General features: G+C 40.0%; 1 protein-coding gene across 1 annotated transcript in view; it reads left to right on the forward strand.

The window, feature by feature from the left end:
* Window positions 1-486: 486 nt before the first annotated feature.
* Window positions 487-19,614, forward strand: part of PCLO (piccolo presynaptic cytomatrix protein) — a 544,942-nt gene continuing 525,814 nt past the window's right edge. The window contains exons 1-2 of the mRNA XM_050937044.1: window positions 487-725; window positions 7,540-8,734. Of these exons, the coding sequence (XP_050793001.1) occupies window positions 487-725; window positions 7,540-8,734 (1,434 nt within the window). The remainder of the gene's footprint in view (window positions 726-7,539; window positions 8,735-19,614) is intronic.

Below are 19,614 nucleotides of genomic sequence, written 5' to 3' on the forward strand. Positions count from 1 at the left end.
GTTTTTGGAGGGGAGGGGGGCAAAGTGGCTGGATCCAGGCTTCAGTTGCAGCTTTTTTGCGGCACTTATGCCTGGTAATGAGGTGGGGTGGGGTGCGTGGGTGCCTCCTGTGTGTGTGTGTGTGTGGGGGGGGTGTCTGCACTGGTACTCCGCGTCTCCTTTAAATGCCCTGGCGAGGAGGGGCCGCTGATGTGTGCGCGGGGAGGGGAGGAAGCCACCTGCGCTCCGCACGGCGCATGCGCTCGGCGGGAGGCGGCGGCAGCAGAGCGAGGCTGGCAGCGCCCGGGTGCCCGCGCTCTCTGTCGCCCCGGCAGCAGCAGCAGCAGCAGCAGCAGCGCCCCGGAGCCATGCAGGCAGCGGCGCCCGCCGCCCAGGACTAGCTGCCCCGCTCCCCATCGGGGCAGAGCCGAGGCGAGCAGGGGCCGGAGCCGCCCAGCCCGCCTAGGAGCGGCGAGAGCTCGCCTGTAGGGAGCCAGCCCGCCAGCCATGGGCAACGAAGCGAGCCTGGAGGGAGGAGAGGCGCTGGCCGGGCTGCCCGACGGGGTGGCGGCCGCCGCGGCCGGGGACGGCGGAGGGCAAGGGCTGGCAGCCGGCGTGGAGGCGGATCTGAGCCGGCTCAGCGAGGAGGAGCGGAGACAGATCGCCGCTGTCATGTCAAGGGCGCAGGAGCTGCCCAAAGGAAACCTCCCCGGCACGACCAGCGCGGAGTCCCCTCCCCTGCAAAGGCACGGCGAGAAACCGCTCTCTTCCGGCCCCCTTCCCGGCGGGTGTGGGGCTGCTCCCGCTGCCCGAGCCCTGCGAGCCGGGTGCATTGCATCAGGAGCAGGCGGTGCATGGTGCAGACGGGGTGTGGATGGGGAGGTAGCATGAGTAGGGACCCTGGGGTGGAGCGTCTGCTCCCTCCACGGCGAGGATTTCTAATCATCACGAATAATCGTCCTCCCTTCCAGTGGGCTGCCTCCTCTCCCCCACCCCCTTTCCTGGACCAGACCCAGGGGCTGGCTAGCTTCGGTGGCAAGGGAGCGGGTGGTTTGCAGATAAGAACAATTGGGTGGGTTTTTTGTTTTTGTTCTTTTTTTGGGTGTAAAGGGGCTTGGGATGCTTCCCCCCCAGCTAGAATAGGAGCCAGGAGAGCTTTGCCCACACCGAGCAGTTCTGTAGCGGCTGCTACTGAACCGATGGAGTCTCTCTGAATCTTCCCAAACTCTAGGGCATTATTTTATCTGAAAGTCCTTAATCTGCCTCGGCGAGTCACCATTGATTTATATAGAAAATCAAAGACCAAAGGCTCTGTGTTTTCACCTATATAGTCCTCCCTTATGTCTTTTCTCATGGAGGGGGGAAGGTGAAGACCAACAGGGAGCATGGGCTGTATTGTCAAATAGCGATTCTGTATCTTGTGTGGGGTTGACTTCACCTATTCATGTATATCTAAAAGCTAAGACAATTTACTTCCTTATTCTCCCTCCTGTCCACAATCCACTGCTTGCCCCCACAGGGAGTATTAGTTACCTTTGTGTGCTGGTAATACAGTAGTACCGTTAACTCACATTATGGTCAGGCGAAGATAGAGGTTTCCCTTTCCCTTGTCCAGGGTCCTGAAGTTGCCCGTTTCTCAGGACACAATACAGGTATGGCTAGTTTGGAGCCTACAATTTCCAGGGGCTGGGTGTGGTGTTTGTCTCAACCAGGCTTCAAAAAGGAACATCCTTTGACTGCCTGTTCCACAGGTTCTTGTGGTGTACTGACCTGATCCCAGATAAATGCCAATTCAGTTTAAATAACGTCAGGCTTGTTTAAGTGAATGCTAAGAGAACACAAAAAAGTAGGATTGGACCAAATCCACCCTTAGAGGAACTCCACAGAGGTCAGTGGAATTACACCTGGGATGAATTTGTCTCCATTTTGCTTGAAACTGAGGTTTCATCCTATATCTCTTCATGCTTGTTAAGAATGAACAAATAATGAAAGTTTATGTGGAATATGAGTCTATAGCTAATTTGGGGCCTGCCCTGGCTCCCACTGAAACCAATAGGGATTTCTCTAGGGGTGCATAATCAAGCTCAAAATTTCCTTTTGCGTAGCAGTTTGGGATACCACAAAGACACACAGGTTTTAAAAGTTTGTTTTCAAGTTAACTTGCCAGTTAAAGGAAGTCAGTAGTCTCCAAGATGTGTCATACAATGGTATATGGAATATCAGTTTCCTGTTACATTTAGTTCAGTTCACTGTACACTGAAAATGAAACTCATTTTTATAAAACAAAAATCTAAAAGCCAGTGCAGTAAGGGCACCACCTGAATCATTTCAGAATGAAACTGGAATAAGCCAGCTATGAATGTATTGTTGGGAACAATTCTGCACTGGAAAATAGATGGACTGGATGACTTAAAAGCTCTTTCCCATATCTAGGGAAAGGAAGATAAACATTCTCATTACATTGTTGGGATGTCTAAAAATGATTTTATTTGGCCACATCTTTATATCTGCAGACAGTTGTTACCCTAAAATTATGTTTTGGGATAACTGGAATAATTAGATGATTGTTATAGCTGTATAACTTAACTTCACTTTTCATTAAAATAAAGCCTGTCTGTATTTGGTAAAATTGACATTTATAATAGTACAGTGTGCTTTGCTATGCTGAGTAAAAAGATGATTTATGTTCTCATCTACACTATCTCAGAATTTTGCACTGGTGCTCATCACCACAATATCTGCATGCCTGTCGGTATTATCAAGTATCCATTCTTGCTCAGTAGCTTTACTTGCTCTTTGCTGCTGCTGGGATTCTCTGGCAAAGGTGGGAAGCCAGATTTTTGAGGGCCTAATCCAAAGTCTATGGATCTCAGTGGGAGTCCTTCAGTTGACTACCATGTTCTTTGGATCAGGCACACAATGACTTTGACTTAAGCAAGTGACTAGATTAGTGATCCTGAGATTCCTTAGCTTCAAACTTCTTTGCTTTTTCAGAGTCTGTTGCTTTGAAGAGTAATACTATGTGAGCAAAGAAATTAGATATGGGAAAGAGCTTTTAAGTCATCCAGTCCATCTATTTTCCAGTGCAGAATTGTTCCCAACAATACGTTCATAGCTGGCTTATTCCAGTTTCATTTTGAAATGATTCAGGTGGTGCCCTTACTGCACTGGCTTTTAAATTTTTGTTTTATAAAAATGAGTTTCGTTTTCAGTGTACAGTGAACTGAACTAAATGTAACAGGAAACTGATATTCCATATACCATTGTATGACACATCTTGGAAACTACTGACTTTTTAATAGCAAGCAATATAAGAAGTAGGATACAGAGTTGCCCCTTCATTTGCATAAAATAAGTGCTGTAGTTATGTCTATTTTCAGAGGCTTCGTGCTTTCAAGTAATTGGAAATGCAGCAGCTGGTATAAGAGCAAGTAATGCATGTTATGACACTTTAACCATTTTATTATAAGCACTAAGACCATATTTTTCCAAATCTGAGTACTTAAAATGAGCTACCTAAATAAAATTGACCTGATTTTTCAGAGGTGTTGAACAACTGTAGCACAGGTTAATTTCAATGGGAGAGTCAGGTGCCCAGCATCTCTGAAGAAAATCAGACAACTTTTAGTTAGTAGTCTGCAGACTGTGACTGAATCACAAAGAACCATATCCTCAGCTAGTGGATATTAGTTTAGCTCCATAGAATGTTAGTAGCACTATGCCAGTTTATATGAGCAGAGGATCTGTTCCATATCATCGGAAAGGACTAGATGATCAAACCTCTTTCTAGCACAGCCACTTCGTTTTTAGGTAAACTTAATTTTTATCAGAGGGGTAGCCATGTTAGTCTGGATCTGTAACAGCAGCAAAGAATCCTGTGGCACCTTATAGACTAACAGACGTTTTGGAGCATGAGCTTTCGTGGGTGAATACCCACTTCGTCAGATGCATGTGATTAAATTTTATGTGATTTTATGTATGTGATTAAATAGTTTAGCCACTGCTTGTCACTGGCAAAAAAAAGTGCTGTTGTATTTTGAGAGTATATGCTATAAAAGTAGCCCAGTCTGAGACCCACACTTCCTAAATATTGCCTTTATTCTTCCAGAATAAATACAGTCTTTTGTCAATACTGTGATTATACTGACTCTAAGAAAGTAAACACTGACCAGCAGGAAATATCTGCTTTTGTATACATGTATTTTCTGTAAATATGAAGGATCATTTAATTAGTGTTCATTGTTGTTAATTTATTTTTGGCTTTAAAAGAATTAATTTTAATTGATGGTATAAACAGTTTGGTTGAACTAATTTTATCGTGAAGGTTTTCAGGCTATTAAAGACCTGAGCCAAAGTCTGCTGATATCAATAGTAAAACTCCAATTGATTTCCATGGGCTTTGGATCAGGCCTTATTAATTACATAATTGAAACTGAGTGCTTTGTTGAATCAGGGCCTAAATGAGGAAGAGAAACAAAAGAATCAAGGCATTGGGGAGTGAAGAAAGGAAGTTTGTTTTTGGCCTAACAACTCAAAAACAGCCTCCCTTTAAAAATGAAGGAGTTCCTCTCCCCATTTAAAAATGTTTGGCAACAGGAAATTCCCTGCCAGACAAAAATGAAGATTAAGTTCTGCGATTTACAGAAGTATCAACAACTATAAATGCAATATGTGACTACAATAACGGATTGTTCTTAAAACTCAGTTGTCACATGGATGTAGAAAAGATTAGAAAAACTGTGCTCCTACAATCATCTGCCCAAAAATAAAAAGCCTAAATCCAGGTTTATTACTAGAGAAGTAAAAGTCTTCAATAAATTTGTCCTCTGAAGTCATTTTCTTCCACATTTTAGGTACAGTCTGTTTCCTTCATATAGAAACATTGATTTATGGAGAATGGCAAACCAAATCTGGTCTGCACACTGAACATGCAGTCTGGCAGCATCAAGCATTAATTGTTCAATTCATGTTTTTTGTCTTATTTTAAAAATAGTTAACTATGCAAAACACTAATAATCTGGGTAACAAGATTTTGGTACACTGAAAATTGGGTAGGGCATTGGAAATCTGAGCCAATTTTGTTACCGTATTCCTTGTTCTAAGAGATCCATGTTCCAGAGATAAGAGTGGCAAAGGCTGACTGCTTCTCTCATGAGTACACCACTTAAAAAAGTTCACAATTAGTTAGCCCTGGAAACATCATCATTAGTTGATTTTTTTTTTTAAATCTTAATTTCGTCTGACTTCATAAATGAGGAATTGTAATTAACCTCGTATTTCCTGACCTGAACTTTGAATTCTGTTTCTCAAAGCATTGGTATTCAATATTTTCAGCCATTAGGCAGTATTTATGTCCATACATTGTTAATGGTCATGCCCCCATTTTTTCTCTTAGGGTCTTGCTATTTTGAACCTAAACTTTCAAAGTTCTTGAACAGTTGCAAGCATTAAAACCAGAATCATATTCAGCCTTTTCTAGTACAAAAGCTGATACATTTTCGCTAAGCAAGCACTACATCTTTGGATGAATCTAATTTGTACCACAAAGTGGCATGGAACTAAAACCAGATAGGCCTGACTGGCAGCTTTATAGTACATTTGCAAACATTGTGTGGACTCAGTTTATGGTTGAGCCATGCTGGATATACATTTCTTCCTGGTAAGTAAGGGCCCACTCAAGTACTCATTGAAGTCAATGAAACAACTCTTATTGACTTCAGTGGGACATGCATTAATGTAATAAAGCTCCCAGTTATCCATGTGGCTATCCTGAGGGGAAAAAATGAAAAGTGTAGCACTGAAAGCAGCTTGCAAGTCAGAGTTAATGTTAGGGTTGCCAACCTTCCAAGATAGGCCTGGAGTCTCCAGGAATTAAAGATTAATCTTTAATTATTATGTCATGTGATGAAATCTCCAGGAATACATCCAACCAAAACTGGCAACCCTAGTTAATGTGATGACAATAAAAGCAATTAGCCATACATGGGAATCCTGTTCCCTACATCCTTGTTTTGGATAATTGCAATTAACTTTTTAAAAAGGACAAGTCAGGACTGATGTGAAATTGCGAATTGCTAGAATCTTGAGAACCAAAATGGCTAACATAAAGATTTTCTTAGAGTGGTTCATGGTTATCAGGGATTTAATGAAAGCTCAAAATATTCATGAATTAAAGTAGTGTGTTTATAGTAACATTAGCTGTTTGAAATCCAGTGTAGCATGTTACTACTATTTATAACTATGGCAGTGTTCTGATGTAACCCTTAATTAAAAATCATCCTACTGCTAGTTTGTTTTTATTGTAGTCATGGACCTCAGATTCTTTAATAGGCTAATTAATGACTGCCTGATTTTCATGAATGTACATTAAGAAATAACGTGTTTGGAAATGTGGAACTGTATTTAATTTGAGATGTCTGAAAACTGATCACAATGGGGGCGCAGGAGAGAATATCATATCCTTCAGGAAAGACTAAATGATTGCACAAAACAGAACATCACCGTCACCCTTTAGCTAAAATACAATAGCACTGAATAGAATATCATCCCCTCCAGGTACAAACCAACAGACCAACAATTAAAACACCATACTACACCTAGAGGTATTCTCTGGATTTGGCTCCCTTCTTTCCCTAGCTTAACCTTCTATATTATAAAACAAAGGAAAATGAGACCTGTCAAAGTTAAAACCCCTGCAGAATAAGACAGATATATTTTTGTTGTCAGATAAATTCTGTTGTTTTTTCTTTTAGGTGGGGGAAAGAGGGATAGTTTCAGTGCTATTAATGAAAAAGCTAAAAAGAAGTGGTTCTCTTAGCTAGCTTGTGCTTCGCCTGAACGAAGAGATACTTTTTCTTTATTATTCATGAATGTCAGTGTAAATACTATAATAAAAGACATCTCTACATTTTGATCTACCGAGATTTTAGATGCCTGAATCACTGCTGCATATTCCGTTGTAAATACACCATTAAAAGTAGGTACAAATAGCCAGAGCACAATTATATAAGCATTTTGTAACATGAGTATTTTTTCCTGGATGGACATGGTTTGATCTGCTGATCATGGAACACCTCTCTCTTTTACTGTTCTTTTTGTCTCCATGTTTGAATTGTACACCCCAAGAGATACTGTGAACAGTTAGTCATCTGGGTTTAGATGAAGTGGAAAAATCACAGCTTAATTTTGTAGTGCTTCAGACTTCTGAAAGAAAATTCTCTGGATAAAGATGGTTCTGTTAGATTAGTTTCTAAATACTAAATCAGACATCTACTAAATATTCAGATAAATGTTTCTGGAACAAAAAAAATATGATAATCCTTGTAATAAGCCCTGATCCTGCAAACACTAAAGCACATGAGTAATTTTACTCATCTGAATAGTCCCATTGAGGATTATTCACATGCTTGAAGTTAAGCAGTCGAAGATTCAGGGGCCATAATCTTTAACTTTTCCTACCTTATTTTTTCTTTACATTTTCTTCCGAACAGTTCAATAATTGCAACTAATTTATAGTTAGTCTTTCACTATTTTTATTTTACTATATTTCTCTCCCCACAGATACCCTGAGCTTGATATAAACCACTATGCAAGGCAGCCAAGTAAGTCTCCATCCAGTTTAAGCAAAAGCAGAACAGTAGATGTGTTGAAGACAGAACAACGGTCACCTGGAAGGAGCCCTTCTTCCACTAGTCTGAGAGAATCTAAATCCAGGACTGATTTTAAAGAAGATCAGAAGCCAAGTATGATGCCTAGCTTCCTCTCTGAGGCCAATCCATTAAGTGCAGTCACTTCAGTTGTAAACAAGTTCAATCCTTTTGATTTGATATCAGACTCAGATGCAGCCCAGGAAGAAGCCAACAGGAAACAAAAAGCAGTTCAGAAGGACCAGGGAAAGCCTGAGGAGCAAAAGGGACTTGCAAAGCATCCAACTCAGCAACAATCTCCAAAGCCAACAGTTCAGCAAAAAGAGCCTGTCAAATCTGCACCCCAGCAAGCAGGACCTTCCAGACTGCCATCCCAACAGCAGCAACCAGGGGCATCTAAGCAAGCTCCGAAACCGGGGCCTGGTCAGCCAACAGGCCCTCTATCAGAACAAGCAAAACAACCATCTCAACAACGAGGGCCACAGAGAACTCAGCCCCAGCAATCAGAACCCACAAAGCAGGTACCTCAACAACAGAGTCCTGCAAAACCTTCGCCACAGCAACCAGGCCCAACCAAAACATTACCACAGCTACCAGATGCTGCTAGAGGACCATCCCATGCACCAGCTCCCGCAAAGCCATCAGCACAGCAGCCAGGTCCTACAAAACAACCATCTCAGCAACCAGGACAGCAAGCAGGTCCTGCAAAGCCATCGCCTCAACAAGCTGGGCCTACTAAACAACCATCTCAGCAGCCTGGACCCGGGAAGCCATCCCCTCAGCAAGCAGGACCTGCTAAGCAACCATCTCAGCAGCCAGGACCTGCAAAACCATCTCCGCAGCCAGCAGGGCCTGCAAAGCTACCGTCACAACAACCAGGACCTACAAAACTATCAGGCCAGCAACCAGGGCCTGGTAAACCTTCACAGCAACAAGTAACTGCAGCCACACCTGGTGAATCAGGCCCAAAGAAAACTTTCTGTCCTCTTTGCACTAGCACTGAACTGCTTCTGCATACTCCAGAACAGGCCAATTACAATACATGCACACAGTGTCAAACCGTGGTCTGCAGCCTGTGTGGCTTTAATCCCAATCCGCATATAACAGAGGTGAGTAGTGTCTAACATTGATTTTCATCCTAAACTCCCAAATTGGGCTAAAATTCACTATGGCTTGTAATCCATTGTGTAGGTCCATTATAGCAAGTTAAGAGGGAGAAGGTCAGGGTTGTTTAGGCAAACAATTCATGTTTCATTTGGAGGGAAATGACAGTTCCGTGTACGTACAGTGTCTAACACAGTGGGGTCCTGGTCTGTGACTGGGGCTGCTAAGCATGACTGCAATATAAATAATAAAATCTAATATGAACATTTTTTAAAACAATTACCTTTGTTTGAATTTAAACACTCCTCTGCTGTGTTTGCAGCCCAGATGCCATAGTCTTGTGCTGATGTCTGTGAACCAGAAACATAAACTGATATAGGAAATGACTAAGCAATAAAAGTGACTAGCCTGTGTTTAGTATCTCTGCTGAGGGAGGTGCAAAAGTAAACAAGTAGTCCAGATGGTGAAAAAATAAATTAGAATTGTAAAAAATTCTTTCTATTTTAATATCTGGAGCAGGTAGTCACACAAATGTGGAAATTTGTGCTTGAAATGGATATAGGGTCAGCTCCTCAATTGGTCTAGATTTGGCACAGTTTTGGAGCTACACAGGTGTATAGACCAGTTAAGAATCTGGTTGATGATTTTTAATTTGATGGTTTCAGGTTTTTTTTTTTTTCAATAAGGTGGACCATTCTTTAATTCACAGAAGGATCTCTCAGACTTTTCTCCACTCCTGTAATTGTAGTACTGGGTACATAAAAATAATATTAAAACATTATTTTTTTAAAATGAACTTGTTTTAATTTGATGTGTATGGTGGCTTGATTAACTACTCCAATACTACATTTGTGCTGTTTGCCTCCTTTCCATGAGAATTCACATTAGTATCTGGACCCTTCTTGTTGCTTTTAAACCTCCATTACTCTAATTTCCCAAAATTGCTTTGCAGTTTGGGTTTGTTATTTTCAATGCCTGCATTCTTGGCATAACCCAGAAATTTGAGCACAGTAGAACTAGTACCAAAGAAAAACCCAACAAACCAGTCATGAAGCAACCAGAGAGGAAGTTAGAGAGGACTGCGGTTTTTGGTTGAGATGAGCAGGAAAGCTAATGGAAAGAAGCCTGAACTGGGTAACAACTAGAACTTGAACATGAATTTGGAGAAAGTCACCAGTTGTGCTTAGCTTTGTCTAAAGACTACAATAAACAATAAGAAAGAACATTGATAATTGATACATCTCATTTACATGCACATCTTTTATTAGTGGCATTTTTGGATGGTACCTGGTGACAAATGGCACATTGTTTGCATCTGTCAACCTTCATTATTTATTGGTTTGCAGTCTTTTTAATAATGAAAGGAAATAAAGGTTTATTGTAGTTATGCAGTGGTAACTCTCTGCACCTCTATGCAGAGGATACAAACTTGAGTTCAGAGCCCATTTGAGTCCATTCCTGGGATATCAAAGGTTGCATCGGAATTGATGCTTGCAGATTCTAAGATTAGTAGAGGTGTGAATTGTGTTTTACAGTCTGTGGGTTCCAGGGCCAGTTGCAGGACACATTCAAGGGGAGTGACCAGAGAATACTGCTACTGAGGAATGTTACATGGGACTTTTTAGGCAGGAGTGTTCTTGAATGGGGGTCAAAGGAGAAACACTGGTATCCTGAACCTCTGCTGCCACACTCCCACGTCCTTGAGTTTGGCAAGCTGGGTGGGACCTTGTGCTGCATCAAATTACAGGAAAATAATTGGATGATTGTCCAGGTTTGGAATAATTGATCTCAAGAGAATTGATCTCAGTGTGTTTAGAAATAAAAACCATTAAGCATCCATGGGAAATATTATAGCGGGTAGGCAACCTATGGCATGTGTGCTGAAGGCAGCATGTGAGCTGATTTTCAGTGGCACTCACACACCAGGGTCCTGGCCACTGGTCCAGGGGGTTCTGCATTTTAATATAATTTTAAATGAAGCTTCTTAAACATTTTAAAAACCTTATTTACCTTACATACAACAATAGTTTAGTTATATATTATAGACTTATAGAAAGAGACCTTCTAAAAACGTTAAAATGTATTACCGGCACGCAAAACTTTAAATCCGAGTGAATAAATGAAGATTGGCACACCACTTCTGAAAGGTTGCTGACCTCTATATTATAGTCTGACAGTCGTGATGTTATATGCAGTGTTGTTGTAGCCTTGTTGGTCCCAGGATATTAGAAAGATAAGATGGGTGAGTTAATATCTTTATTGGACCAACTTCACTTTTTGATCATCCACTTCACCTTGAACGGTCCATTGAAATCTGTGCTAACTACTTATGCTAAACAAACTATTCCATCTTGTATTTGGCTGTGACGCTCTGAGTAAGTTCCTCAGACCTGAAGAAGAGCTCTGTGTAAGGTCAGAAGTTCGTCTCTCTCAGTAACAGGTGTTGGTCCAATAAAAGATATTACCTCACCCACCTTATCTCTGTAGTATTGATGTTAGCTGTATTCGAAGATGAAATTCTTATAAACCTTTGTTTTCAAGCCTTTGCAGCTTTCTTGTACGGAGGGGAAAGAGAAAAACCACTTTAGGTGAAGTTTCTCCTGCTTGTTCGGCACTCCCAATTGATAAAATTTCGGTGGCCCATTTTGTGTTCAGTTATTAGAGCATTGGCTTTTTCTTTCTTTCTTTCTTTCTTTCTTTCTTTCTTGTGTGTTCTTTAGTGGGATTCTGATAGCTCAAAAGTTGGCTTATGTTTAAAATATCAGATTTCCATGAAGATAATCAAGAGCCTTCAATATATTTGAACCAAACTGGTTTAGAGAGAGCTGTAAGTATTTGAAAAATCTTTGATTTTCCACTAACTTTTAAAGTAGGTACTATGCCTGGGTATGAAATTCAATGCATTGAGACAATAAATAAAGCTGCCTTTAAGACCATCTGATTGCATACATATGTAAAAGGAAATTTGAATTTCATATCATACTTTGAAATAAACATGGGTAAGGCATTTATTTCACAGTGCAATCATTTCAATAAATGAAGAAGTGCTTGAAATCTAGTCAGCTAGTAGCTCTATGCTGATGACTCCCATATCTTCCTCCCCTCTTCTGCTCAGCCTCTCATCTCCAGTCTTACTGAAATCGCATTCTGGATGTTCTGTGACCATCTGAAATGGAATATAACAAAACCTGAAGTGCTGATTTTTTCTCTCTGAGCCCTTCTCCCCTCCATTTTATAGCTCAAAATCATCTTATCCCCCTTTTCATCCAGTACCCAAGCTGTTGCCAAATCTTGCTGCTTCTTCCTATACCACATCTCAGACATTCTTTTCACCATACTGCTTGAAAACAATACTTTGTTCCTTGGTTGTCTGTTGCTGTGACTACTGTGAAAACTTTCTTTTCCTGGTTTGTCCTTGTTCCTCTCCAGTCCATCCAGAATGCTTCTAAAATAATCTTCCCTCTCACCACTCTGATTACACCATTTACCTAATGAAATCCTTTTTTTGACTTCTTCTCATCTGCTGCGTAACAGTTAAGCTTCTCATGCTCCTCTTCAAGACTCTTTAGTTTTCCTTGCATAAGCTCTCATTTCCTCCTACTCACTCTTACAAGTCAATGTTCCTACTACATTGTCCTACTGTGCATTTTGTATATCCCTTCATGTCTGTGTCTTCCATTCATACCTCTTTCATTTGGAACTCTCTCTTATTCAGGCACAGTCCCTGTCTCCCAAAATGACAATTCTAAATGAAAAAGAGACAGATGAACAAAAGATAGGGGGAAGAGCTGCAGCATGTAACAGAGGATATTCATTGTTTAGTTCCATGACTATTCCTTTGTAAACTACTATAACTGCCTTCTGCAGGGGTTCTTGCACCTTCGTCTGGAGTATCAGGTTCTGGGCACCGTCAGTGATGGGAGATTGAACCACTAGTCTGATCCAGTATGGCAGTCTGTAAATTTCTATATTTCTAGTTGGCAAATTTCTTCTGGGCATCACAACAGAAGTGGCTCCTGAAGAGGAGGGTTGAATAAGGACAGGGTAGTGGCCGTGCAGAGTAGCTCCAAAAGAGCATTGCATGAATCAGGACAGCATGGAAGAAAGTACAAAAGTTCACTCTCTCTTCATTTAAATTGCTACTTAAAATTCACATCCTATATGAAGCCTGTCCACCTCAGTTCAATATAGAGAACTTTGTAACCAAGACCCAAAAGTGATACTGTTCTGCTAGGAGATCAGGTCATCATTTGCACCATGTGACTGAACTAACTTACATTGCAAGTCTTTGGACAAGGTATTGCTGTCTTCTGTTTTATGCAGCACATTTGAGACTGAAAGCCCACCATAAATAGCGTGTGTCTGGCAACGTATGTCTCTCTAATCTGTCTAGGTATTTATATTCAGTTTATCACTGTATTATATGAGTGCCTAGAAACAATTACATAAGGTAAAAAAAAATTTAAACACAGTTGATGTTTAGTCCTCCATGTACTTCTTATATATACACTTTCGAATCTCACATCAAAGAGAATGAGACTGTCTCTCAAATAACCAGCCTCCTAACTATGTGTTTTATTGTGTGATCATTTGGAATTTTTTCCCCTTCATTTTATTTTCATTCTTACATTCCCTATTGTAAAAACTAACAACATAGGTCCTCAGTGAGGACTGAACCAGCACTTTCAGATCGTTTAAGCACTACTAATATGTTTAAACACTTGCTTTGCTAGAACCAGGGGCAAAATGCATGAACTTCTATACTTTGTTTCCTTTGGCTGGTAGTTGTAGCAGACTACCATTTTGTTACTGAATTGCAATGTTCTTCATGATAAATAATAGTTATATACCAATATTTGTCATTATTTATATATCTGGTATGTCTTTGAGGGGGTGGTTTGGTAAGGTGCATGTTAAATACATTTTATTTAGAATTTAAACAGAGAAATTGAGGAAACTCATTGATGGTATCCACTGCAGTTATAACTCAACAGCTTTGCCCATGTATATTAAGAAACTCATTTAAAAGTACATACAATGGTTCAAAATACTGTTCTTATACAAGGGTGTATCTTGTTATTCAGAGGAACATAGGACTGGAAGGAACCCCTTGGGTCATCTAATCCAGTCCCCTGCTATCCTAGAGAACCTCATTATATTGTCTCATTCGTTAATTTATCAAGCCCCACCCTGATAAGTACATTCCATTCATGAGGGAACCCTCATTAAGACTTTTGTGAATTTGAATTCACAAACAATGTTGCATTAAAGGCACACCATTTTATATGAACTTAATACAGTATTGATGTGTTTTCATTATTTTCTTTATTGATAAATGCTAATAAAGACAGCCTTTTATTAGATCTAAACATTCTCTGCAATGCTTACAATTCAAAAAGTGCAACATTGTGCTAGTGCATGAGAACTAGAAAGTGACATGGACTAGAAACTTACTGTCAAGTATCAGAGGGGTAGCCCTGTTAGTCTGGATCTGTAAAAAACAGCAGAGAGTCCTGTTAGTCTTAAAGGTGCCACAGGACTCTCTGTTGCCAGAAACTTACTGTAAACAAAAATAAGTCTACAATCCTAGACTCCAAGTCTAGGCTTTATTATAGCAGTAGAAATAGCTGTGACACAGCAAGCCTTCTGTAAAATACTCTTGAGTCCTGAAGAGTATTTATTACTTGATGGCAACATGAAGAAGGCAATGCAAAATAGAAAAGTAGTAAGTGTTTGAATCCTTCCATAAACTATTGTAAGTATGAAGACAAAAAGAACGTTTTAAAAAAGAAATCAGGTTAAGATTATGTATTTATTAGTATCTAAATATATCCGATTCAACTCTTAGATTCACTGGTGTAAAGCCAGAGCTACTCCATTAAAATGGGTGGAGTTACTCTGGAGTTACACCAGGGTAGTAGAGATCGGGATCTGACCCAAAAATATTCAGTCAGTTATCTAAAAAGTTTCTTATCTCCTAGTGTTAAAATGAAATATCTGCAGTAAAATCCTTCAATAATAAAATGCTTTTTTTCCCTCCACGAAATGATTGGAGTTTCACTGTTACTAAATTGCAGTTTAAACATTGCTGTGGACTGAAATAACTTGGGACTTTGGCTCAAATTAATCTGTAATGTAGCTCCTTTAATTCTAGTTTTCTGTAAGAAAGATCTACTTCAAGTAGAATGTAGTGTATATTTTTATACGAAGTGGAATTTGTTGGAAGAATTGATGAGCTCCTCAAATGAAAAGTGCTGAGTACATACACGATAGTATTATTTCATTCTGAAGTATTCCCATTTAAGAACCCAATACTCTTTCCATTATTCTTTTTCAGAAGAAGATTGCATGTCTACATTAGTACTCTTTAATTCAGGGCAGAGTTGTATTAAAAGCATTGTTGTCCTGTAGCTTCTAGTTTCTTTAATGCGCAAAAAAAAAAAAAAAAAAGCTAAGAGAAGCTGAACAATTCTTAGTGTATGGCAAGAAATGTCTGGCCTTCCAACATGTAGGCTGATCATTTTAAATAGAAAATATTCTAAAAGGCTTTTAAGCAAGTTACCACTAGCCCAGGAAACTCTTCCGTCCAGTTTTTAACAAACACAAGTAAATTATAAATTAATCTGCATAGCTAAAGATGTCAACTGCAGTGAGCCATCTGCACTGGTATTACTGTTGCCCAGCAACTGTAATTTACTACTGCATCAGGTCACGTGATTTGGGATGCTGTTTTCTGGGTAATCACTGGGCAGGAAGTATGGCTGATTCCTTCTTTGAACAGAAGGGATAATCTGTCAAATCCAAATGATATTCACTTGGTTGAATGCTTTTTATGCAGAAAAGATGAACTTTTATTTGTTAACCGTTTGTGTTCTATACTGTTGATGGTAACAGCTAATTTGGAGCCTGTCGTTTTGTACATATAGTTGTCATTATTTTGCATTTGTCAACATTACATTTCATCTGTCTTTTTGTTTGCCCAATCACCCAGTTTAGTGAGATTCCTTTGTAACTTTTTGTGGTCAGCTTTGGACTTAACGGTCTTGAGTAATTTTGTGTCATCTGCCAATTTTGCCACCTCACTATTCACCACTTTGTTTCCAGATAATTAATGAATATGTTGTCCCCGTACATAGCCTTGGGAGACCATGCTATTTACCTCCCTCCATTGTGAAAACTGACCATTTATTCCTACCGTTTGTTTCCTATCTTTTAACCAGTTACCGATCGATGAGAGATTGTTCCCTCTTTTCTCATGACTGCGTAGTTTGATTGAAAGCCTATGGTGAGGGATCTTGTCAAGGACTTTCTGAAAGTCCAAGTACACAATATCTACTGGATCACCCTCATCCATGTGCTTGTTGAATGAACCCTTCAAAGAATTCTAATAGATTTGTAAAGGCATGATTTCCCTATACAAAAGCTGTACTGACTCTGTCCCCAACGTATCGTGTTTAACTGGGTTTCTGATAATTCTGGTTTTACTATGATGTAAGCCAACTTGCCTGTACTGAAGTTAGGCTTACTGGCCTGTCATTGCCAGGATCGCCTCTGGAACATTTAAAAAAAAATTGGCATTCCATTTAGCTACCCTCCAGTCATTTAACTGATACGTTACATACCTGAGTTTAGAATGGCCATGTCATCCCTGTTGTATTTGGGCTGGCGCTGAACCTACTCCGGTGTTGCCCACTCCAGGATTCTGAGACTTAGATTCTTACCTGTTATGATGTTTTACCAGCCTACATGATATTGCATAGAATTATTGGTGACTTGCATTTTTAAGGGCCTAATATTATCTAAGTAGAAATTTGTTCTATAAATCAAATTCAGATTCCTGTCTCTGATTCCTGTTGGAGGCTTTGGGAGCCATAAATACATGTTTGTTCCTGTGCTGGGAATTGACTTCTAGGTCACGCTTTGGTGCAGAGTTGGGCCTTTTAAATACATTGGACCTGATTCTCATTTACACTGAGGGTACGTCTATACTACCCATCGGATCAGCGGGTAGTGTTCGATGTATCGGGGATCGATTTATCACGTCTCATGTGGATGCGATAAATCGATCTGCTAATTGATGCCCATACTCTACCTCAGCAGGAGGAGTAAACGGAGTCGATGGGGGAGCCGCATCAGTTGACTTGCTGCCATGAGGACGGCAAGGTAAGTCGAACTAAGATACTTTGACTTCAGCTACGCTATCGCGTAGCTGAAGTTGCATATCTTAGTTCGAACCCCCCCGCTAGTGTAGCCCAGGCCTGAGGCTTCTTTACAATCCCTCGCAGTGTAAAGAGTTTATAAATCTTTACACTTCGCTGGGAATATACAGGGTCCTTATGTTTTATATGCACTTTAAGGCTCCTTTACACTGCCAGGAGTCTTAGTGTAAATGATAATTAGTTTTATTATCTTAAAATGTAGCTTTGTTCTGAGAAATGATAATTAGTTTTATCTTAAAATGTAGCTTTGTTCTGAGAAATAGCTGTTAGAATGGCTCCATTTTTATTGTGTCTCAGTGAATGTTGTTTCAAATGTGCTCAATTTGAAATTTAAAGAAGATGTGGTTTTTTTTTCCCTTACAGCCATATTGGAAGCTTAAAATCATGCAGGGTCATCCACAGTAATAAGAACCCTGCAGGTCAGCTAACACATTCTGTGACACCCGTGCTAGTCCATTGCCTTCAGTGGGTTTGCACAGGTGTAACAATTCTATTGATAATGCACAAGAAGGAGTAGAATCCAGCTCATCCTGAGCTGTCTTGTCTCTGTAGGGCTAAGGAAAGTTAAACATGAAAGCAATAAATATGTATTTTTGTCACAGGAGTCAGCAGTTCTGACTCTGAATGGACAGAGAAAGAAGAGCTGTTGAATAAGCTGGTACTCTTAATAGATGGTATCGCTAGAAAACAGAGAACAAACTTACTTTGGAGCTCCCATTTTTAACTAGCACAGTCCTTAGAAAGCTGTTATTTCTCTAAACATATGGCTTGCCTTCTTGTGAAATATATTTTAGTGGTTGCTTGTTATTTGAAATTACATAATTTCACATCAGAGAGCTAGAAGATGAGGATAGTGGTTTCCATATTACACTGCTGAAATCTGAACAGAAGTATTACTAGGGATATGTGCAACAGAAATCAGTTACATTTTAACAGGGCTGAGGGGCAAGAGAAAGGGAAGAAACCTGTGGCAGATGACATACTTTTCATTCTGTATCTGTGGCAAAAGTTTTCATTGAAATTAATAAGGAAAGTATATTTGGAAGCACATTGATGTGATGTATCAGAGGGTAGCCGTGTTAGTCTGGATCTGTAAAAGCAGCAAGAATCCTGTGGCACCTTATAGACTAACAGACGTTTTGGAGCATGAGCTTTCATGGGTGAATACCCACTTCCTCAGATGCATGTCATGTGAGTCCTTAAGGATACTGAATTGTTAAAGTGTAAAAGAACAATCTTATTCTACTATGCTTGTGTCCATGAGATTCAGTACAGGTTGTGGCAATGTTCCTTTCTTTATCAAAATCTATTTTAATTGATTTTAGAAAAACTCTCTTTGGAATGAACTTGGAGTGAAAGGCTTTGGACTGAAAGTTTTTTAATTTGAAATGATTGTGAAGCAGAGAAAAGATTAAAAAAAAATGGCGGGGGGAGGAGGCGCAGGTGACTGTAGTTACTATTAACGCAGTGTTCACTTCCTTCACAGATGTGTGCAGCTATCTTGGAATTCTGTGCAAATCTCTCCTCAAGTTATTGGGTGCTTATTCTCAGTATATTTTGTCAGTCCTTTAAATAAAATGCCCATCTCAAACACATTTCTATCACTACGTATCCTTATTTATTAAGCATTTTGGACTGTATCGTGGAGCCTGGCTGCTGCTCCCTGAATGCAGGTTAGGGGGAGTATGAAAGGCTGTGCAAAGCTTATGTTTTCACTCCTCTGGTCTTTGCATACTCCGTGCATTCCTGATTAAAGCCATCTCAGGGAGTTGCAGATGGCCCCAAATGGCCAAAAACTCAGCCAGGAGATCAATATGGATGGAGATGATCTGGCAGTGTCCCATTTTCCTTGTTATACTGGCAGAAGAGATGAAGAGGTGTAGCAATGGAGTCTCTACTCCACTAAAAAATCCACTGGGGCAATTGTTCCTGGGCCAATTACTCTAGCTTTAGTGCCCATTTACTTCAGATCTGTGGTGAGGCCACACTGCACTAACGGTTTGCCCCTTTTTGGCTCTGGGAAGAAATAAATGTAACATAGAAAGAGTTTGGGATTTGGGCCAGGGCATTGCTCTGACTGCTCACTCTTTCTCCTTTTATGATGGTCATCATTGAATAGAGGGGAAATGGAGAGTGAGGTGCTCACTCACCCTCCCACAATGCAAATTTTACGTTGTCTGTAAAAATATGGAAGAGCAGCCTTGGATACAGCCCAAACCTACTCCCCCCCTGAAGTCAAAAGCAAACTTTTTGATGGCAGCAGATACATGATCAGGCCCATACTTCAATATATTTTAATTGATAAAATACAGCTCTTAACATAATTTATTTTACAACTCCTCCTACAGTTCTTTGAGTTTAAGATGAAATGTATTGGTTATAATGGCTTTGGGGTTTTGGCACTTAATTCCTCCCACTGAAATGCCTGGGAGCAATGTATGGCTAAAACAGAGGACTTAAAAAAAAAAAAAAAAAAAAAAAGTAAAGTCCCTATGTTTTTTTCCTTAATTTCAGTTGTAGGAGTTACTCATTAACTTTTATTTTAAAAGCTTTATTTTGATTCAGAAAGTAAAAAATGAAAACCTAGGATATAGAGGCAGCTAACATTGTTGGTGCTCAAGTTATAATATATTGCAAACTTCAGAACAGAGTGGACTCATATTATT

This window comes from Gopherus flavomarginatus, chromosome 1 (genome assembly GCF_025201925.1).
Source record: "Gopherus flavomarginatus isolate rGopFla2 chromosome 1, rGopFla2.mat.asm, whole genome shotgun sequence".
NCBI classification, from domain to species: Eukaryota; Metazoa; Chordata; order Testudines; family Testudinidae; genus Gopherus; species Gopherus flavomarginatus.